Below are 24,854 nucleotides of genomic sequence, written 5' to 3'. Positions count from 1 at the left end.
ATATATACATAGTTAACATAGCAAATGTTAAATACTAGATATCTACATTTATCTTTATTTATAGTTTATCAAAATTAATCCTACAATATTAAAATATTCTGTAGTATTATTAATTTACAAGTGCTATATTTGGAGTGGTTTTAATGTGTATATCAATAGATATAAAGATATGAAACTATAAAACGTTTCAAACATATGCATAATCCATTGATGCATAAAGTATATGATTAGTGTATTTTGTGTGGTACAGGAGGCAGTGGTCTGGCATTGTGAGTAATTTGAATGCTGTCTGGTAAATGATGTGATCTTTGTTCTGTTTCCTCTCTCAACAAATTGTTGGCATTATTTGTTGCTTTTGAAAAACATCTGGCTGAAATTGTTGATTCATTTGGGTAGTTAAAGTTTCCTTCTATGTTCCTCTTATCTGTCATATTCACCTGCCCAACATGTGGCTTGAAGAATTGTGGAATCAGATGATCTGAAAACAACAAACAAATCTCAATAATATAATCATATGCTATTCATATGTAGATAATACATTTTATAAAAAAGTTAGACTTCCTTATTAATTATCAAGTGTTTATTTACCTGTCATATCTTCTGTATGTCCTGTGCCTACTTCACTCCAACCACGTCCACTGTCAGCATGAGAAGATAATGTAGATGTCCATGTTGGACAATAAGGAGTCATCAATGTGTTCTTATCTCCATTTTGAAGGTTTGGTGTCATCTGAATTGAAGAAATGAAATCATTAAATAATCATCAATCACAATGAGAATATAAAATTGCAGATCATTAAAAAAAATAATTGTTTTATTCAATTGTACTATTTGAATCTTTCATGAAAAGAAATGTATTTTGTGAAGTCATTGACTTTTTATTATTTTAAATTTTACAACAATATTTTATTTTAAAATCTCTAATATATTTTTATGCTCAGCATTTAACATTTAGGAATTGGACAAAAATCGGCTTCATGTTGGTGTTATCCTTTATCTTTATCCTGTTATGAGAACTTTAAATCCCTTTTACTTCAGTAGAATAATCCAAAATTTACACACAAAAAAAATAAACTCTCTTGAATACTCCCAAAATTTTCAACTTGATTTTAATATATATTAATATTTATTTCAGTGTATTATTTTTATTTTACTTACCATTTGGTGTGGTCTTTACTTCTGATTTTTTTTATTTTTAGCAAAACAAAAATCTTATACAAGCAAAATAATAAACGAAGCTTACATTTATTTCTATGGTTTATGTTTGAAAACATAAAAAAATTCATTTGCATAGTTTATTTTCTATTTTTATTAACATGAGCTTGCTTTTTATTTATTTGCTTACATTTGAAAAAGATAAACGTTTTTTTTTTTCATGTTACATCAGGAAAACATAATATTTCGTCATGAATATTAATTTATTATATTTGCTTTTTTTTAGTTCTTCAATTGTCTTGTTGAGAAAGTGAGTGAGAAAAGATCTTGCTGTTACTAAGTGTTAGCATTTTCAGAAAGAGGAGTCACAAACAAAATGACAACATGTAAAAGATCAAAAAACAATTAAAATTTACTTTTATAATTTTCATCTGAATTGAAAATGAAACATTTTTGTTAAATATTTAAATCTAAACAACACAAAAATAAAAACACAACACTCAAAACAGAAGAAAACATCAGTATTTCATGCCACTTTAGCTTTGATACCACTAGGGATAATTTAATTATCTTAGTTCTCATTTCAACTTAGCATTCTATGTCTCATTAGATTATTATGGCTATTAGGTAAATCCATAGAATAAATCAGTACAACACATACAAAACTGATACAAAATCAAGAATAAACTAAAGATAGTTAATTAAATATTTGGCTAGTCACAATCAATCATCTTTATTCTTTAGATATTTTATAGTATGAAAGGCCAAATGGGACTATCAGTTCATTAATAAAAATATTTGTTATAATAAAAAAAAGAAACTTACAGTTTTTTTACATAATAAATTAAGCTAACATTTAATAATAAAAAAACATTGATTGGCAATATTTAATGTATATTACTGTTTTGAAATTTTCAGAATCTGATGGCTTGTTTAACAAGAAAAATCAATCTTTTCAGAAATCAGGGATAAACATTTTTTTTTTAATTAATAATATTTTAAATAGCAATTGATTTAAACAAGATGAATCCATTATAAATTGTTAGCAGAATAAATTAGTACAAAGTTTCAGATTGAAAAATATAATCCTGTTGCCTTCTAAATTATTTTGGTTTAGTTTAAATGTTTCTAATAACGAAAAAAAAAATAATGAAATGTGATGATTAGTCTATTTTGAGTGAATTTTTATAAAGGAATGACATTGTTCATCATATCAGACTAAAAATGATGCTTGTATGTTTTCATACCTGTAAACTTTGTGCAATATTTGATTAGGCAATGGTTGTTTATATCTCGGAAATGTAGCAATCTGAATTGTGAATTGGTGAAAAAGTAGCAATAAATGAACACCATTTTTTATTTCAATAAGTATTTAGAAAATATCTTCAAATCAAAAAAATATAATTTTAGTTAGTCTATGACAAAACAGAAAAATAAAATTTATTGCAATAGATTCACCTATTAGAACATTTGATGCAATCTATGCATTTATTATAGATTGTTCACTGGAATTGATTCATGAATATAAAAAGAAGCATAACTTAGGATTGTTTTTTATAAAGAATATTTTAATACACAAATTATTTCTAAAAATTTCTACAGGATTTAAATTTCAATATTTATATTATTAACATAAAGGATACTTTTGCTTTGCCTTGAATTATACTTGTACTACAATCATAAATAAGTTGGGGGTTTTTTTCTAAACAAATAAATATTAGTGTAATATAATGATGAATGAATATAAAATATTCTGTGTGACATCTATTATATAGGATTTTAAAGCCAATATTTACAAAGAAAATGTGTAAATGATCAGAAAAAAAATGTGAATTGTGCCAGAAGTTAATTATTTTCAGATCTGTATATCAAATAAAATAAATAAATATTCTCATCTGTAATAAATATTTGTATATCAAACAAAAACTCATGTGTGTGTATATATATATATATATATATATATATATATATATATATAAAAACTACTAAAAGTTTTTTTTTTAATCAAATATTATCTTTTTCTTTACATCTCCAAAATCATGCAAGTACTTAAGTTTCATAATGATACAAAGTTTCATATTGAAATTTCACACTTGCTAGAACAGAACATATTTACCTTCACAAACAAATCACCAATTAATTTAGGATGTAAAATCTAGTCTAAAGATTTCCAGTATTCCCTAACTTTGAATTATAACAGCAAACTTTGCTTCTCACTTAGTTGAATTATAAATACAAAAAATATTTGCATTGTATATTTATGAAGCCATTTTTATTTTAGATCAGCTACAATTTGGAAATATGTATCACATCAATTAAATTGATGAGGGAATAATATCATTTTCAAAATATAACTTCTATTGTGTGTGTTTGCAAAGAATTTTGTCAAAGAGTTCTAAACAGTGAAGAATATGAGATTGATTGGAATTATGATATTGACAATATGCTGTAAGTTGGCTGAACTCTCTTCACTAGTAAATAAAGAGCTGTTCCTTTTATTTCATTTTTGTTGTTTAAGAGTACTATGCAATCTTGAACAAACATATTTTAAATCTTATCCGCAAATCCATGTTTATAATTGAATATAACAAGTGATAACAAAATAGAACTAGACCTTTTATGAGTGCAACAATAAATAATTAAATCTAGAACAGATTCTGTAAAAAAGTGTCAATGCTCAAAACCAGCAAAAGATATTACTATAAATAATTTTTTTGGTTACTAATGTAGCCGAGATAGATGCTTTCATAATGATGGTTTTGTGTTTTTGCCTTTGTATTTTTTAAGTATATTTTCTTTGAACTGAGAATTAGAATGAAAGAGTATGTTCAGTCTGAGGAGTTTTCCCAATATATCACTGCAAATGTATATAGTGCAGAATGCAGAAGTAGAAAAACATATCATTCAATTTTGTACAGGATAAAAAAATATAGACTTATTCATAATTTAGTAACTCTAAATATAAAACATTTTCTGAAACAGCGAAAATCTTAAAAAAAAAAAAAAAAAAGAGAGAAAACACTTCCAAATAAATAGTTTGAGATAGTCAAGCTATATTAATTCTACAATTCTGTCAAGTTAAAGGCTTTATAGAAGATTTAAAACACTTCTTAGATGATTTCAATGTTTTAAGGTATTCAAGAGAACAGAATAAGGGATAGAATTATTTATAGGATAACAAATGAAAGGTTCAACAAAAATTTATGCATAAAAGTGATTTGAAGTTCAATAAAGCCTTCAACTTTGTACAAAGAATGGAAACCAAATAGCATCTTACCTGACAGGTGAGATCAACAGAATTGTTTGGTCTAATTATTGGTGATTGGTTGATGAATCTCGGATATGATTCCCTTCTGTTGGCTGCCATCTCTTCAGCACTCCTACCAAAGTTGGGATCATTTATCATTGTAGTAGGAACATCTGGCCAAGAGCTCCCTCGATAAGAAGATGACATCAAATGTCTTTGTTCACTCACATATCTATTAGAAACATCATCTCCATCTACACTTGCAGCATTACAACAGCGAAGCACGCAGATCGAGATTGAAGCCGTAACAATGATAGTCACCATCACAGCCAATAACGTAATAATAATCACCATATTAAGATGCACCTTCTCTTCAGACTCACCATTTTGCAGCACACCATTTACTCTTTCCAAAGAAGAAGAAGAAGAGCTCTTGTTTTTCAATAGCAGACTCAAAAAGATTGTAGTTGTGGCTGATAAAACTGGCATACCACTATCCTTCACTACAAACTCCAGTTCATATGAGCCGGCATCTTGTTTGGTAAGGGCACCCGTAGAAGACAACAAACCACTGTAATGGTCAATCGTGAACAACTGTTTCTCATTGCCTGCACTTATTTCATATTTCAGAAATGCATTCTCTTGACTGTCACTGTCATGTGCCCTCACAACTATCACGTTCTTGCTTTCATCAGCAAAATACACAACTTCCACATTGTGTGGATTAACACTGGGAAATGTAAAATATGGACTGTTATCATTTTCATCTTCAACCTCAACAATCACATCCACTGTATTATTCAGTGATGGCATTCCATTGTCTTTCACCAAAACCTCAAACTTATAAACATCTTGTAATTCATGGTCCAATGATTCACTTGTTGAAATAAAACCATCTTTTGTGATCACAAAAGGCAGCAGCAGCAGCACCTCTTCACTTTTATGCTTATTTCTTTGCAGAGAAAACATCAGTTCCCCTCCAGCTCCCAAGTCCGGATCAGATGCATTGATTGAGCCGACATCAATGTCAGCCTTCTGGTTCTCATTGATACGGAATTTGTATCTTGCTTTACTAAATTTCGGCTTCACATCATTCACATCCATCACTTTAATTGAAAACTTACTCTCACTATGGCGCGGTGGGAATCCCATATCTTCACAGCTGATTGTGATGTCATGATTTTCCTCTGTCTCTCTATCCAATGGGTCTTTCAGAATCACTTGGTATTTGTTCAATCCTTGAGTTTTCAGCTTAAACTTATCATGATGGAGATCACATATAACTTCTCCATTCTGACCAGCATCATGGTCAGTTACTTTCACATATGCAATAAAACTGCCCACCTCAATATCTTCAGAAACGGATGTAGAATTTTCGGTAGATGAAGATGAGAAAAAGTTCACATCTATTTTGGGAGCATTATTTTGTGTATTTATCACATTCACTTGAACCATTGCAACTGAATTCAATGAAGGAGAACCTCCATCTTTAGCTTCAACATACAATTTATAAATTAATTTATTGCCTGTTGGTATTTTATCGGATAAATACATTTCACCAGAAAGTTCATTAAGTTTGAAATGACTTTTATCAAATGTTGATGTTTTTTTATTGAAATAATATGAAACATTTCCATTTGTTCCAGAATCTAAATCTGTAGCAGATAAAATTATTATGGGAACATTTTCATTTGGTTCATTTTTAACAGAAATATTGTAGATACTCTGTGAAAAAACTGGAATATTATCATTGATATCTGTCACAGTAATATAGACATCTAAGATACTTTGTTTGGGTGGTGATCCACCATCAGCAGCAACCACCTGAAGTAAATAAGAATCTTTGACTTCTCTATCAAGTCTCTCTTGTAATATAATAATTAAATCTGATGTTCCAGGAAAAGTTTTAGATATTGATAATGTAAAAGGATCATTTTCTTCTTTTTTAAGTTGATAAGTAATTTGCGAAAACTTTTTACTTATATCTTCATCTATTGCACTTGGAATATATTTTTTCAGTCCGATTCCAACATCTTCATTAAATTCAATATTGATTTGTTTGTTTGGAAATTTTGGCTGATGATCATTTATGTCTTGTATGATTATTTTGATTTCTAAAAGTTTTATAAAAGATTTTGCTTTTCTAACAGCAACATCAATCATTTTGAAACATTGTTTGTTATATGTACACAAAGATTCAGCATCCAATATTTGTGCTGTGTATAGTTTCCCAGTATTTTTGTCAACACGGAAGAGTTTTGAGCTTCCTTTGTTATGTTGTGTGAATGTGATGTGTTTATGATCATTTGGAGAAATGGTATCCATGACATTCGAATCTTTGGCAATACTGCCAATGTATGTGCCGGGACTCTGTTCTTCTTCCACATTGTAGATGAGGTCAGCACACAAACAAGCAGGAAGAATAATAAGTAGAATATATGTAGATGCAAACATCTTCAAACAAGGCCTACATTAAAACAAGAGAAAACATTAGTTGATTATAGGCATAATTATTCCTTTGTCAATCACAAAAATATAATTTGTTGAAAATTAACAAGCATCAAAGAAACCAATGAAAGGATCTTTACTTATATATAAAAGGTACTTTGTTTGTATGCATGCGAGTTCATTCCCTGTGGACTAGCAAATGGCTGGGCTGATTTTTAAAAAATTTGATGTGTCTGTCAGGTTTTGCCTCATAATGCCTCTAATAAGTATCAAAAATTGATAATCGGAAAAAATCCAATTAAAGAAAGAATAGTTCAATTTTTACCAAAGTTAACACTCTGGTACAGCTTAACATCATAAGTGCATTTGAAAAGTTTTATCACCACACAAGCAGAAGCGCTCGGCATATAAAATTAAAAGTAGGTTATATACAGTCTAATGTAGACTACAATGTATTGTGGACTAAGTCACTGCAAGAAGGTATGTGAAGCTTTGTCCTGCAATGGGTCCCCAACTAAAGCAGACAATCAATTTGATTGTGATTGATGACAATAAAAGTATGAGCAGTATGGAACATTCATTGATACAATCCCGGGAAACACTGGGTCTCCCTGCTAATATTCTATAAATTGAAAAATAATAAGAATAAATATCTGCTAGAGTGATAATGAAGGGCAAATTGAGTGACACATAGTGAGTAGAGGATTATAGGGGAAGGGAGACAGTAAACATAAAAGTCTCATAATTGAAGGTTGTGAGTTTAATCCCTATACAGGACATTACAATTTCATTTAAATCACACCAAAAAATAAGTTTCCTTAAACAATAAGAATTTACCCATTCATTTCAGCTAACTGAATGTTAAACCTCAGCTAGACACATATATAAGACAGGTATTGATATCTAATAAGTGAATGGTAAAAATAATTACATTTTGATTATCTATAAATATATATTCAATCTTTAATCGAAATACTTACAAATGTACTTGCCCAAATTATTTCAATCAAAAGTATGCAATCATAAACTAAATCGCATTTGTAGTTCACGAAATGTGAAAGTATCTAATTTATTTGAAATAAAAACAATAACATCAAGATTTAATGGTCAAATAACTAGTAAGTAAATGTAAATTCAATTTTTAATTTATTTGAAAAAATTCATAATTCTATTTTATTAATTTTACTGATGGTTTGTGTATATAATTAAAATAATCAAAATTATGAAGGTATTTAAATTACTTTAATTTAATTATTTTATATGTTTTCATAAATATATTATTTTAGTGACATCTCTCTTTGAATTAAAAACCTGTCTCATATTTTTTATTGGTTTGTGTTTATTGTGCAAAAATGGTAACAGATTAATTCTGTTATGTTGATGCAGATCACATGGTACTATATCATCAATGCTTGATGTTAACACTGAAGGATACAACACGATCAAGACTCAAGTTTAAAATCCATGATATAACTACTAAAAATTATGTCCATGATGGTGCATGAAAATAAGCTAGAGATCAAAGTGCACTGCCATTGCATTAACTTTCTTTTTCCATATGTTATTGGCTGCAGCAACTAATGTTGCTGCTGCATAATTGTTACTTGTAGGTGCTAACATACAATTAATTGAAACAGCAAAGAAGGTAATTGGCAAAAGACTACTACCTCAAGATAAACTATAAAGTATGAACCTAGAAATTTCTTGTACCAACTTTACATTGCTCTAGTTATCAAAGTCCAGAATTTCAGAAAGAAACAAATGCAAATGCTTAAATTAACAGAATGGAATGAAAGAAGAATTCTTGACACAAAATGAAAACAGAACAGAAAAGAGAAGAGCACTTTCAGTCAGTGAATGAAATGGATGTGATATAAACATTTTAGGAACACTAATAGAACATGCAAGAGTGAAGCAAGAAACTTGGAGAAGCTGGTTGTATACACTGTAGTGGAAATAAACAAGGTATTCACATGATCATGGTGTGACTTTTATGATTACAACATACGTCTACAACAGACCATAATACCTATAAATGATTATCTTCTCATTACAATAGACATTAAACACCTTTAACTATCATAAGTGTATATGCATCAATGACAACTTACAACAATCAAAGATTAAGTCAACTGAAAAAATTAGTGAACATCTTCAAGAATAACAAACTAACCTTATCAGGTGATTTTAAGTACTACATGAAAAGTGATCGCTTGGCATGGCCTGATATCCTTGTACATCATAAAATCAGAAAGGTAAGCATAGATGGAAAGAGACTCTTAGACATCAGTGTTCAATATGAACTAACTATCACTAATACTTTGTTCAGGTAAGTAGTAAACAAAACAAACAACCTGGATGCATCCTAGATAAAAGCATTGGCATTAGATTGATTTTGTAATAAGCAAAATGAAAGACATAAGCAACATCATATTATGATGATGAGAGTGGTCAGCTGTTTCAGGGATCTTGAAATACTTTACTCAAAATATAGAATAAAAATGAACATAAACAAAACAGGAAAGTGCAACGTATAATTAAACTTAATGTAAAAAAATAAAAACTGAAGATATCAATATTCGGGTATGCATTTGAGAAAATGATTGATTAAAAAACATCTAGCACAGTAATATCAGTGACATGGAAACCAAGAATTAGACCTCATATGTAAATGAAAACTTTTAAATAAAGAACTGCCAAGAAAATTCATTTAATAAAAATTGTGGCAACATGAAAATACAGATAAATGCCAAAAATTAAGCACACAAGGAACTTATTAGTAACAGAGTAACTGCTTACAGACAGACAAGTACAGGACAGCATACTGACACTTGCAATAGAAAACGATATACATAAAAGCCAGGTGATTGGAAAAGAAGAAAGAGGAACTACAATATTTTGCAGATATCAACAACACCAAATGTTTCTATGGTGCATTTAAGGAGATGTACCCCCCCCCCGGCAATCAACAAAATAATGAACACTGCTAACAAAGCTACTATGAGTTGCTAATTACTTTACCTCCCCACGGACAGAGTTAGACACCAAGGTCGTTTTTTAATGTGGAGAAAAGGAACAAAAATAAAAATTGTCTCAGTCGTGAAGGATTTCTCTTCCACTGAGAGAGAACAAGAAATTAAAGTGCAGCATCTGAAGAACAGATACTACACTTTGATCTTGGCCCGAGTTGGCTTGGAGTTAACTCTTGCAATGATCAGATTATTTTTACACTGTTAAATGTTCCAACTGTCACATTAGAATACTTATTGGCATAAATGAGAAGGTTACTATCATCAACCTAAATAGGTAGTGAACTAGACTTTGATGAATTCATAGGTTCACTAAGTTTGGTCAATAATGGGAAAGCATCTAAAATGGAACAATTACTGAGTTATTATTAAAATACTATTACACTGAAACAAATATATTCCTGAGAAATATTACTAACTTCTTGAACTATGACAAAATTCCTCTGGTCATAATCTTTGAAATTAATGTGAAAAAACCGATTGTATCTACCTTCCTCTCACTCGTTGATAAGATAATTGTACAAATTCTACTCAGCTTTTGCCAAGATTACCCATCTATCCGGCCTATAGATCAATATGAGATAAAAGGGATTACTTTTTTGTTTCTACCTGCAATCACTGACCATGTTCATGTTAAGAAAAACTCACTAGGTAATGTGACTTCATCTATCTGAAAAGTACGATTATAAACAACAATATGTTCACATTGAATGGCTATGGGAGAAACAAAACCTAGCTGTAAGACAATAGTATTATTCATAAAATTTGATTAATTATTTTTCAGACATAAATTATTTTTAAAAACATTTGTTACAGTCTTCTAAATTTACCTTAACCATCAGCCATTCAAACTTAGGGTGTGTAGAAAAAAAAATCATTGTTGTAAAGTGCTAGAATGGTCTGAAAATGAGTGATCATTTTATATTAAATTTATACATGAAACTAATCTCCCACTCTAAATTCTAAAATTTAAAAAAATTGCCTAAAAGATCTCATTATTTTGGTGAGAAGGGAAAGATTACAATAGAGTGTGTTAATTTAGAAATGTATAAAAGATTAAAAAGTATATTTCTCGATAAAATCTTTTTTTTAAGATAAAGAAAATAAAGTAACGCTATAATAATAATAGGCTATAAAAAAAGCAAACCTAATCAAAATGAAATTGCCCCAGTCAAAAATGTTCAAAAGTATCCAAATTCAAATGAAGTTGGTAATTTTTTTGTTTTCTCTTTTCAATATTCGAAGGTGAAATTATTCATTTTTTTCATTTTTTACAAAAACTTCAATAAATAAATTATTTAAATAAATAAATAAATCATTTTTTATTGAGCCATGATCACCATGGACGCATATCACAAGTAAATAAATCAATATATCATTGAAATATTAAGTACAACAGAATTACTCCCCCTGCATATGTATATTACACACCTCTTATATAGGAGTGATCAATTTGAATGGGATTTTATTTTTATTAAATCGTTTTATTTTTACAGAGAGTTATGAAATACTTTTTACTAAGATTTTCTCCAAATTAAATATGAATATTTTCCCTACATCAAAAAAAGTAAAGTTTGTTCAAGTTTGACTATCTTTAAATTTATTATAAACAATTTCCATAATCTTAACATAGAAAAAGTAAATGTCATATGATCCAATTTTTATTATAAGCTTTTTCTTTATAAGAATGTTTGCAATAATTTTTACCCACTTTAAAATAAATGGAAAATGATGATTTTTCAAAACTTTTTATTAGCCTTAGTATTAGAATCGTTAATGAGTTTATATTAAGTCAATTTCTGATTAGAGCAGTTGTCATAAGACATGAATGAAAATATTGAATTTTTTTTTTCATTCATATTTTTATGAAAAAAAAAAAAAATATATATATATATTCATTAAAATAATTTAAAACATTTGCTTATAATGTAAGTATATCGTTTCTAAAACTAATTTCTAAAAAATAAAATAATTTAAACTAAAGCAATAAGACATACTGTTTTAACTTATTAATATTACAATTATAAACAAATGACTCAGATTATGCAATTAATGCTATGTTACTTATATTAAAAAAATATTGTTTTACAAGTCGATGTCATTTAAAATATTAAATAGATATTCATTGTAGCCAATCTAGCCAATAAAACGTTGTTCAAAGTTTTTTGTATATAATACACAAAATAAATATTGTTTTATATAAATTTTATACATAAATGGGAACAACATTTAGGGTACAAGGTTCCTATTACAGAAAAATAAATAATATAAACAAATTTAAGTTCCATTTTTATCTCAACATAAAATCATTGTGTTATTAGTTTTCAACCTTTCTTATTCATACATCTCTACAAAAATATATAAAGAACGAGAAACAACTAACCTTGTTTTTAATGATTCCAGTAGATCCAATTTATTTGTGTCTTTACATTTTTTTTCCACTAATAATGATAACCATTGCTGTCTGATGATAAATGAACAAAGACCAAACCATTTAGAGTGTGAGTGTATGTATAGATAGAAATGTGTGTGACTGAATGAGTAAGCTTCTGGGAGTGTGTAAGTTATGATCCTAGTAAGTGTACTGAGTGAGTAATGGCTGTTTATTGACTCTCGTTGTTTTCAAATTGTTGTGAGAGTATATGAAAATAAACTAAACGATATAAATTAAGCCAATAAAATATTATCTTGAAAATGTTATCTGATATTTGTCTTATTATTTATGCATATTTAAAATTTCATGAAATAAATATTACACTAACGCTTTTCTCCCATGATGCAATGAATTAAAGTAGCTATTCTTCCGTTTAGCAGCTTCTTTCTTCCTCTCTTCTTTTTTCTGCTGATGATAACTGTCTTTCTTTAAGTAGCATGTAATTCTTCATGATGAAAATATTTCTTTTTAAATACTTTTATTTTGTTTTAATTATTTTGCTTTACAATAACAACTATTTAATTAATTATGCTGATTATATTGTAATTATGAATGAATCAATAGAAATTTAGTAATAAATATATCTGAAAATTATGCAAAATTTTAGTAGACATTAATAATAGCAAAGTTTTAATAGAAAATTAAATCCAAAAATTATTTGGAGAAAAATATATTTTTATGTCTTGCATGAAATAAAATTATTGAATTGAAATATAATATGCCTATATTTTAAGAAAAAACAATTCCAATTTTTAAAATTTTAATTAGTTTGAAAATTAAAATTTTTTAAATTTGGATTATTATATGTTTTTATCTGTGTTTGGTATTTACTGTTTTTTAAATTGATTAGAAATCTGTTACATATATATATATATATATATATATATATATATATATATATATATATATATATATATATATACATTATATCAAAATTACTGGAAGCTATTGTGATGTATAAACTGTATGCTTAGTGTATTTTGTGTGGTACGGGGGGCAGTGGTCTTGCATTGTGAGTAATTTGAATGCTGTCTGATAAATGATGTGATCTTTGTTCTGTTTCCTCTCTCAACAAATTATTGGCATTATTTGTTGCTTTTGAAAAACATCTGGCTGAAATTGTTGATTCATTTGGGTAGTTAAAGTTTCCTTCTATGTTCCTCTTATCTGTCATATTCACCTGCCCAACATGTGGCTTGAAGAATTGTGGTATCAGATGATCTGAAAACAACAAACAAATCTCAATAATACAGGGTGTTTCAAAAGTCTTGGGAACATAAAGATTTTTAATAACTCAAAAAATATTAGGAGTTAAAAAATGAAATTGGTACCGTTGGAAAGGTTACAGTTTCAAGTTTTGTGGGGAATCTTCAAACTTGCTCAATATGAGCACCATTCGTCACACGGCAGACATCTAGTCGATAGTCCATTTCCTGCCAAACGCGTTCCAGCATCTTGACGTCAATGGTTCCCACAACTGCCGTTATTCGAGCCTTTAGTTCGTCAATATCTCTTGGAATAGGCGGCACATAGACTTGTTGCTTGACAAAGCCCCAAAGGAAAAAGTCACACGGGGTAAGATCTGGAGACCTAGGAGGCCAGGGCATGAGAACGTCATCACCTCGCCCAGATCTCCCAATCCATCTACCAGGCAGCCTTGTGTTAAGAAACTGCCTTACTCTAAGTCTCCAGTGTGGTGGTGCACCATCTTGTTGAAAAATGAAGTCATCAGATTCTGCTTCTTCCAACTGAGCCATTAACCAGTCTTCCATCATGTTGAGATAGGATTCACCAGTGATAGTTGCCTCTTCAAAGAAGAACGGTCCATAGACACCTTTCTTGGAAATTGCACAAAACACGTTCACTTTTGGTGAATCTCGCTCGTGCTCAAGAATTTCATGAGGATTCTCAGTACCCCATATGCCGAGTGCTATGCTTGTTAACTTTGCCATTCAGATGGAAGGTCGCCTCATCGCTAAAAACAAGCCGGTCATCAAAGCCGCTATCTTCCAACTTCTCTTGCATTGCAATGCAAAAGTCACGGCGAAGTGGCTTATCAGTGTCCTTCAACTTTTGGACCAACTTGAGCATGTAAGGTACCATTTGCAGTCGTTTCCTTAAGACACGCCAGACAGTTGCTGGAGCAAGCTGAAGTTCCCTGCTGGCTCTTCTCACTGATTTACGGGGGCTCCGCTGAAAGGCTGTCCGGACTTGTTCAACTGCAGCTTCTGAAGTTGAAGGGCGACCTGTTCGCTTACTTGGGCACAAACACCCATCTTTCACAAATTTAGCATGCCATCTGACAGTGGGTTTCCTTTCAGGGACTTCTTTTTTAAATTTCCTGCGAAATGCACGCTGAACACATGTCCATGATTCAGTCTTTGCAAATTGGAGGACGCAAAACACCTTGTCTTGTTTAGAGAACGCCATTACTGCACATGGAAAGATAAGACGAAAATCATTAGTATGACCAAAAACTTGATTAAGCAAGCTTTAAAATGACACCAGTTTCATTTTTCTACCTGGAATAGTTCATGAGATATACGAATTTGTAATGTTCCCAAGACTTTTGAAACACCCTGTATAATCACATGCAATTCATATGTAGATAATAAAGTAAATTAATATTAATCAGCATGGCATAACATTTTTTAACTGGCTTCATGCTGCTGTTGGCAATGGCTTCCCAGATTCTCTCAAGAATCAAGTATTTACACTTGAAGGTTACCAACATCCAGCAGGGCAGTGTAAGAGGTACTATGAAACAGACTGAATCGAGATTGTCAGTCCACATTTTTCTACACTTCACCACAGTCATTTCCCAACTCTCAGATATATATAATACATTTTTATAATGATTACCTGTCATATCTTCTGTATGTCCTGTACCTACTTCACTCCAACCACGTCCACTGTCAGCATGAGAAGACAATGTAGATGTCCATGTTGGACAATAAGGAGTCACCAATGTGTTCTTATCTCCATTTTGAAGGCCAGGTGTCATCTGAATTAAGAAATAGAGTTTCATCAGTAAAAAAAATAAACTACCTCATCAAAATTTGACATCTCTTAAAAGTATTAGTGTAATTAGTAGGACTGTGACAACAGAATATTCTTTTCATTGTTTTGACTCGCGAGTGTATATTCGACACAGTTAGACATAGTTAATCGAGAACCACATCACTCTATATAAAAGCATGTAAGATATCATTGGATACACACTCGAGAGTCAAAACAATGAAAACAATATGCTGTTATCATAGCCCTAGTAATTAATTACGTATTTTATAAACTACGATTGACAGAAGTCAGCATATTTTTTCAATAAATATATACTTTTTTAGAAAGCTGTTCAATAAAAATTTGTTAGGAACAATCAAACATTATTTCCGTATTTTAATTTTAAAACATTTCTATACCTTAAATACAGAAGTCTGTTTATAAAACAATTATTTTTTTTTAATTATGCATTAATTTTGAAACTTCAGTATCAGCTATTTGAAAAAATATTTTATGAAGTATTAGGTATAACAATAATTACTTATAATCATAAATTCATAAAAAAGATGTTCTATACATTGTTTACGCCATTGAGATATTTTCTTGGTTGGATTCATTTACCGTTTCTTATGTTATATTAGTTATTGTTTAGCAAGCGAGCATCAAATACTATGTTTTCAGTTTACTTTCAATTTAAATGGGCCAAATGCATTTCTCTCTAATTGAAATTTAAAATTATTTTGAGATAATTTATTATGACAACAAAATAATTTCATTTTCAATGAATGAAAAAGAAATTTCATATATTATTTTTTTTATTGGAATTCTTTGAAACGAGTAATTTTTATATTATTTATTTATTTATTTTTACATGGGGGTCACCACTTATTAAGGCCCGAAGGCCACTCAGGGATAAGGGTTATTGTGCGTACAGTAATCAATGAGATATTATTGTAGTAATCATTAGTGTTGGGGGTTTTGATAGAGTGTCTTACTTAAGGGGGCGGTTTGTCAGGAGTTTGTTTATGTTGGACTTGAAGATGTCCAAGTTGTAGTCAGGTGGGAAACAGGCAGAGAGTTCCACTGGCGTGCATTTCTAAGAAAGAAGCTTTGCTCATGGAATCTATGTTTGGATTTAGGCACAGATAAAGAGTGGGGAAAATTATTGACAGTAGTTTCAGCCAGACTGTTATTCCCATCTTCATAGTTGTTATTGTTTCACCACATTTCGACCAACTATTGCTCAGGCTTTCTTCAGGTGTCGAGATAGGAATGCTGAGTCTCTTAACTGTATCCTTAGTAATTACTGCCTTCCATAGTAGTTGTTGTCTCACCACATTTTGGGTTGCTTTGAGTAGGATTGAAACTGCTATCTTCAGACAATGCTCACCCAGAACCATAGAGATTCAATGCGTCTATCCATTGTGCCACAGGCCCATGGCACAGTGGATAGAGGCATTGAATCTCTAAATGTAGTATATAAATAATTTAATAAATATTTATGCTAAATCATTTCAGACTCAACCAGACAATGGAGTGAAATGCATTCATACTTCCTTTAGATCAAAACATCAAATCACATTACGGAATCTCATAAATGCAACCAGAAAACTGTCTTTCTGTAACTTATTGGAAATGATTTTGATTACTACTGCTTACTTCAAATATTTATAAGTTTAATAAGTTTATCACTTTTATATATTTAAATTAGTTCAAGTAATGTTGAAATTGGCCTACCTTTCAAATTTAAATTGGCAGTTGAGGTGTACAAAGTCTGTTTTTGTTTCTCAGAAAGAAAATCAACTCGACCTCACCAATTACAACATGTCTAGAAATGTACTTTAAAGCAGTGTATCAGCCTCTTTTTTATATAAGACTAGCGAGCGGTACCCGGCGTTGTCTGGGTGTTTGGAGGTGGGGTGGGGTTAAAAAAAAAAAGAAGTAAGTATGAGGATCGAACCCGAACCGTTGAGGCAAAGTTGTAAATTAAAGTGTGAAAAAAAAAGTGCGACGTTAACGATTGTCCCACTGCGAGATGCTAACAGAAACACTTTGAATTTATTTAATTACTTGGATTTGGCAGGTGCCCGTTTTAATGAGTTAATGAGGTCAAGTTTGACTGCGGGATAGTATTTACTGCTGAACGCTTTTTTTTCTTCCAAGATGTTATAGGAAAAAGACTAACCCACATGTGGCGAGCAACAAATGTTGAATATTTATCTTCCCGAAATCAAGCAAATTAAATAGACAGGCGAGCTTCATTGTTAACTGTGAGATATTACAATTTATATGTGATATAAAAAGTTTTAAAAAGTTGTGAAGCGAGCAACCGCTTCTCTGAAAAAAGCCTTTTGTAGACATACAGAAAAAGCGAACACACATACATACATTTTTGCTTTCATATTTATAGAAAACAACCTGACCATTCTAAACAGAATAAGTAGAAAGAATTCATATATTTATCTATTTATAGAAATTAGTAACAATTTACTTTATTTCATCCAAAGACAAATATTTAAACTTTATGTTTGAGAAAATATATTTGAATCAGGCCATTATTTTATGATACATAGATTGAATATATTGTTAATAGAAAGTTATAAACACAGAGTTTTTGTCTCTGGTTCCATACAGTGTGATTGTGTATTAAGCAGAAGTACTATACTGAGTCAAAGGAAATAAATAGCATTGATGCTTACCTGACAGGTGAGGTCAACAGAATTGTTTGGTCTGATGACTGGTGATTGGTTGATGAACCTTGGATATGATTCCCTTCTGTTGGCTGCCATCTCCTCAGCACTCCTACCAAAGTTGGGATCATTTATCATTGTAGTAGGAACATCTGGCCAAGAGCTCCCTCGATAAGAAGATGACATCAAATGTCTTTGTTCACTCACATATCTATTAGAAACATCATCTCCATCTACACTTGCAGCATTACAACAGCGAAGTACGCAGATCGAGATTGAAGCCGTAACAATGATAGTCACCATCACAGCCAATAACGTAATAATAATCACCATATTAAGATGCACCTTCTCTTCAGACTCACCATTTTGCAGCACACCATTTACTCTTTCCAAAGAAGAAGAAGAAGAAGAGCTCTTGTTTTTCAATAGCAGACTCAAAAAGATTGTAGTTGTGGCTGATAAAACTGGCATACCACTATCCTTCACTACAAACTCCAGTTCATATGAGCCGGCATCTTGTTTGGTAAGGGCACCCGTAGAAGACAACAAACCACTGTAATGGTCAATCGTGAACAACTGTTTCTCATTGCCTGCACTTATTTCATATTTTAGAAATGCATTCTCTTGACTGTCACTGTCATGTGCCCTCACAACTGTCACGTTCTTGCTTTCATCAGCAAAATACACAACTTCCACATTGTGTGGATTAACACTGGGAAATGTAAAATATGGACTGTTATCATTTTCATCTTCAACCTCAACAATCACATCCACTGTATTATTCAGTGATGGCATTCCATTGTCTTTCACCAAAACCTCAAACTTATAAACATCTTGTAATTCATGGTCCAATGATTCACTTGTTGAAATAAAACCATCTTTTGTGATCACAAAAGGCAGCAGCAGCAGCACCTCTTCACTTTTATGCTTATTTCTTTGCAGAGAAAACATCAGTTCCCCTCCAGCTCCCAAGTCCGGATCAGATGCATTGATTGAGCCGACATCAATGTCAGCCTTCTGGTTCTCATTGATACGGAATTTGTATCTTGCTTTACTAAATTTCGGCTTCACATCATTCACATCCATCACTTTAATTGAAAACTTACTCTCACTATGGCGCGGTGGGAATCCCATATCTTCACAGCTGATTGTGATGTCATGATTTTCCTCTGTCTCTCTATCCAATGGGTCTTTCAGAATCACTTGATATTTGTTCAATCCTTGACTTTTCAGTTTAAACTTATCATGATGGAGATCACATATAACCTCTCCATTCTGACCAGCATCATGGTCAGTTACTTTCACATATGCAATAAAACTGCCCACCTCAATGTCTTCAGAAACGGATGTTGAGTTTTTAGTAGAAGATACTGAGAAAAAGTTCACATCTATTTTAGGTGCATTATTTTGCTGGCTGATCATATTAATTTGGACCATAGCTAATGAACTTAAAGACGGATGACCTCCATCTTTTGCATCAATATACAAATTGTAAATTAATTTATTGCCTGTTGGTATTTTATGGGATAAATACATTTCACCAGAAAGGTCATTAAGTTTGAAATGACTTTTATCAAATGTTGATGTTTTTTTATTGAAATAATATGAAACATTTCCATTTGTTCCAGAATCTAAATCTGTAGCAGATAAAATTATTATGGGAATATTTTCATTTGGTTCATTTTTAACAGAGATATTGTAGATACTCTGTGCAAAAACTGGAATATTATCGTTGATATCTGTCACAGTAATATAGACATCTAAGATACTTTGTTTGGGTGGTGATCCACCATCAGCAGCAACCACCTGAAGTAAATAAGAATCTTTGACTTCTCTATCAAGTCTCTCTTGTAATATAATAATTAAATCTGATGTTCCAGCAAACGTCTTAGAGATGGACAATGTAAAAGGATCATTTTCTTCTTTTTTAAGTTGATAAGTAATTTGCGAAAACTTTTTACTTATATCTTCATCTATTGCACTTGGAATATATTTTTTCATTCCAATTCCAACATCTTCATCAAATTCAATATTGATTTGTTTGTTTGGAAATTTTGGCTGATGATCATTTATGTCTTGTATGATTATTTTGATTTCTAAAAGTTTTATAAAAGATTTTGCTTTTCTAACAGCAACATCAATCATTTTGAAACATTGTTTGTTATATGTACACAAAGATTCAGCATCCAATATTTGTGCTGTGTATAGTTTCCCAGTATTTTTGTCAACACGGAAGAGTTGGAAACTTCCCGTATTATGTTGTGTGAATGTGATGTGTCTATGATTTGGTAGCGGAATGCTATCCATGACATTCGAGTCCATGGCAATATTGCCAATGTAGGTGCCGGGACTCTGTTCTTCTTCCACATTGTAGAGAAGGTCAGCACACAAACAGGCAGGGAAAACACTAAGTAGAATATATGTAGATGCCAACATCATCAAACGAGACCTATATTGAAAGAAAAAAGAGACAATTATGTTTTTGATGTTATTTAATAAATATTATAAACTATACATTTGTAAATGACATGAAGATAACAATAGCGAAAAATTTCTTATACAATAACAATATGATATTGTAAAAATCAATGTAAGAGAGCTTTGAACATTATATTGAAAAGTAATGCGAACAATAGATATTTGTTACTTCTTTCTCCTTTACTAGGAGATAATTAAGCCAATTGAAAATTAATCTGGCATTTATGCCAGTAACCGGAATTAAAATTCAAATATTTGGATTTCAATTTATAGACCAATCAGGGAACACACCAATACCAAAAATGAAATGTGTTTTTGGAGCCAGTCGCATGATGAACATGTATATGCTGCTAACTCACAGATGCAAGGAGAGGGCCTTTACAGAAAAGGGATTTCTGTCACTTCATTAAATGTCATGAATATGATCAGGTAGTCTTCAGAGCCAGCTCAACCACCAAATTTGAATACCAAACTGGAGATAAGTGAGTGCCATCAAGCTGTTCATACAGCCAGGCTGCACCAAAATAATACATTTTATAGAAGTGTTCACAGACTTTGAGTCGCATCATCATCGTTATAATGATGAAACAAAGTAATATTAAAAAATCAGATAAATCATAAAATTGATAATTACAAAATCTTGTGTTATTTGACTTATTTAAAACTCCATGAATAACACTCAATCTCAATACTTTCACATCACAAAAACGTAGCATTAACAGGGGTGTGTCGACATTTTATAGTCAATCTAAAAGAGATTTAAAATCTTTAAATTGAATTTTAAAGGAACATATTGATACCTAATGAAATGAAGTGAAAACTAAAAAATATTATTTTATCCTTAAATACTTAGAAATTCATTTATCCTAATTATTTTCTATCATTAACCAAGATTTTATATTTATAGTTTACTAAATGGGAAAGTTATGAAAGAGCATGTACATCTGAAAACTATAAAGAAAAATAATCATTTAAACCTAAATTAAAAGTTGTTTTGTTTGCATAAGAGGCTCATTACTACAACATAACAAAGTAGATACCATTGGTTTTACTTGAAATGCAATATTTCGATTTTCAAATTTCACTATTATAATGAAGAAGCACATCATAAGTCATAATCGTAAGAGATTCTGTTTTTGTTTATATTATCATGATATTTAAAATAAATCTAAAAAATGATTTTGGTTCTTCATGTAAGTTTAAATTTTTCTATAATTAACCATAACCATTTCAATGAATTGTTATCAACACGTTTTAGAAATATTATATGCATACACATAGAAACACATAAAAATATTACATGCATAAAAGCAATAACTATTGTAAAAATTTGATAGAAATAAAGAAAATGTTAATTATCAAATTGAAATACTAGATATCATTTTTGTTATGAAAATAAACAAAATTTCATAATATAAGAATTTAGTATGTAACAGAAAAAGTATCAAAAGAAAACGTTTGTTAAATTTTGAACTGAATAATAACTCTGAACAATTTGTTTTGTTTCTTTTTTACATTTCAGGTGGGACAATGTGATTTGATTGCTCACTATAATAAGCAATAAGTTTTCTTTATTAAGAGAGAATAATCAATATCTGGAATAAGTTGCAAAAGTATGTCAAGAAAAAGAAATTGTGGAAATAGTTTAAAAATTTATATTGACTGATTAGTGATATTGTATACAGAATGCATTGCATGAACAGTATTAACAACCTTAGAAGTTAGTGTCCCTAATGATGCTGGGTACAGAACTGAGAGGGAAAAGATAATGAAATACAAAAGTGTTATATATGATATGAATAGAAACTGGAATCTTGGAAAGATCTCCATCATTCCAGTAATTATAGAAGCAACTGGACTCATGAAACGATTTTCAAAACTATCTGGCAAGTGCAAGATAGATACAAATAATTTTACTTAAAGAGACAGTTAGTATCTAAAAAAGACCTCTTAGTTTGAATGTATAAAATAGTGGATGCATGTTTAACATCTTGTAGGATTCCCCATCACCAACTAGAAAAAAATGATAAAAAAGAAAAAAGAAATACATAAAAGAACTTACTGAATGTTATTCTATCATGTGTTAAAAATGTGGATGGACTAAAATAAAACTACAAATGAAAAATAATAGCCCTATTTTTTTTAATTTTTATCTTGTTTTTTTTTTATTTTGTATTTTAAATTTGGTTTTTAGGGGAATTTTACGGAATTTCTAGGTTTGATTTTATTTAATATTTTAATAAATATTTATTAGAAATTTTGACTGATACTAAAATAGCATGTGTGTTGTCATTTATTTTTAAGTGATTCTCTTAATTATTTTAAAAGTTTTTTCTGTTTTAATCAAGTTTTTTAAAATATTTTAAGTTTGCATTTAAATAATATTGCTTAAACTAATGAGTTTTGATGGCATTAATTTTTATTGTTTATTTTCTTTCAAATGTTGAAATGGGATTGTTCAATTGTTTTTTGTTTGTTTTTTGTTTTGTTTTTTGTATGATGTTTTATAAGACGCCAAATGAAATATGAATGATTATATAAATCAATAAATCATTGAAATACTTAAAGCAACAGAGTTATTTCCCCTGCAATGTTCATGAGATACTAACAGCCGAGTGAACAATTTAAATGTTTGTTTTTGTTTGTAATTTTATTAAATCGTTTAATCTTTTTATAAATAATTATGAAATAGTTCAATGATGTTTTAGTTTGTTTTTGTTTATGTAGATTAAATATAAATACTTTTCTTACATTAAAAAATAACTCATTTCTAGCAAGTCACACTATCTTAAAATAGCATTTTAAGTAATCTCTGAACAGAAAAAGTAAATGAAATATGATCTGATGCTTTGTTTAAAATTTATTTTTTTTACAAGTATATTTAATTAATTATTTTTAAAACTGTCTTTAAAATAAATGTAAACTGATCATTATTACTGAAGTCATAATCGTAAGAGATTCTGTTTTTGTTTATTTAAAAATATTATCATGATATTTAGACTTGGTATAAAAATCGTTAATGATTTTATATGATTAAATTTCTGATTGTAGCAGTAGTCATGAGACATGAATAAAACTGTAACAGTTATGACTTTTTTCATATTTTTATGAAATTATTTATCAAAAAAAATAATAAAAACGTTTGTTTATAATGTTGACATACAGTTTACTATTTACATATATTTCTAAAACTAATTTATAAAAAATAATGTATTTTCTTAATTTACAGCTTAAGTTGACAATATTAAACAAAAAAACATAGCTTACTAGTGATAGTATTTTACTTATATAATTAAAATATAATTTTACAAGTTCACATCATTTAAAATGTTAGATATTCATTGTAGTAAAAATATAGTCCATAAAACAGTATTCACGATTTTTAGTAAATCTATTATATAAAATAAATAAAAATTGTTTCATGTAAATTTTTTACATAAATAAGAACAAAATCTTGGGTACAGTATTTTTATAATAAAGAAATAAATAAAAGAAAGAAATTTAAGTTCCTTATTATCTCAACAGAGAACAATTTTCTTTAGATTTCAACATTTCTTCTTTATATAATTCCACAAAAACTTTCATTTGAATAATATTAAAAGATTTACAAACAACTAACCTTATTTTTAATAATCCCAGTAGATCCAATTTATTTGTATATTTACATCTTTCTTCACTGATGATGATCTTCACTGCCGTATGATGAGAAATTAACAAAGACCAAACCATTTAGAGTGTGTGTATGTATAGACGGAAATGTGTGTGACTAAATAAGTAAGATCATAGGAGTGTGTAAGTTATGATCCTAGTAAGTTTGATGAGTGAGTAATGGCTGTTTTTAAACTCTCGTTTCCAAATTGTTGTGAGAGTTAGTAAAGATAATCTAAATCATATAAATTACACCAACAAAATATTCCCATGAAACATGAACTGATATTTTTATTATTATTTCTGTATGCTAAGAATTTTATGAAATAAATATTATACTAAGCTTTTGTTCCCATGATGCAATGAATAAAAGTAGCTATTCATCCGTTTAGCAGCTTGTTTCTTCCTTTCTTCCTCTCTCCAATGAAAATAGTCGCTTTCCTATAAATAGCATGCAATGTTTTACAATGAAAAGGATTCTTTCCAATTGCTTTTATTTTAGTGAATTTATTTTATAATAGTAATTATTTAATTAAATAATTATTTTAATTTTAATAAACTATGTGTAGTAAAAAATAAATCAGTATAAATGTAGTAATTCTAAATATATTTAAAAATTATATAAATGATGTCAAAGTTAAAATCTTAAACCTATTCAGGAAAAATATTTTTATCGACTATTAAAACAAATTTATCAAAATAAACTAAACAAACAGGGAAAAATA

The 24,854-nt window shown here is 29.6% G+C and overlaps 2 protein-coding genes across 2 annotated transcripts; both read right to left on the bottom strand.

The window, feature by feature from the left end:
- Positions 1-227: 227 nt before the first annotated feature.
- Positions 228-12,732, bottom strand: LOC145243069 (protocadherin beta-15-like). Its single transcript, XM_080106173.1, has 4 exons — positions 12,263-12,732; positions 4,433-6,869; positions 589-730; positions 228-478 (listed from the first exon to the last, which is right to left on the bottom strand). Exons 2-4 carry the CDS (start codon positions 6,854-6,856, stop codon positions 228-230), a joined length of 2,817 nt encoding a protein of 938 aa, XP_079962299.1. The 5' UTR covers positions 6,857-6,869; positions 12,263-12,732.
- A 473-nt stretch (positions 12,733-13,205) lies between these two features.
- LOC145242024 (protocadherin beta-15-like) lies at positions 13,206-24,639 on the bottom strand. The gene is made up of 4 exons (XM_080104918.1): positions 24,101-24,639; positions 18,013-20,452; positions 15,176-15,317; positions 13,206-13,534 (listed from the first exon to the last, which is right to left on the bottom strand). Exons 1-4 carry the CDS (start codon positions 24,208-24,210, stop codon positions 13,284-13,286), a joined length of 2,943 nt encoding a protein of 980 aa, XP_079961044.1. The 5' UTR covers positions 24,211-24,639; the 3' UTR covers positions 13,206-13,283.
- Positions 24,640-24,854: the final 215 nt, after the last annotated feature.

This window comes from Euprymna scolopes, chromosome 21 (assembly GCF_053919585.1).
Source record: "Euprymna scolopes isolate OS-2025 chromosome 21, ASM5391958v1, whole genome shotgun sequence".
NCBI lineage: Eukaryota > Metazoa > Mollusca > Cephalopoda > Sepiida > Sepiolidae > Euprymna > Euprymna scolopes.
The sequence above is the reverse complement of the archived record's forward strand: the minus strand, read 5'-3'. Positions and strand labels throughout refer to the sequence as shown.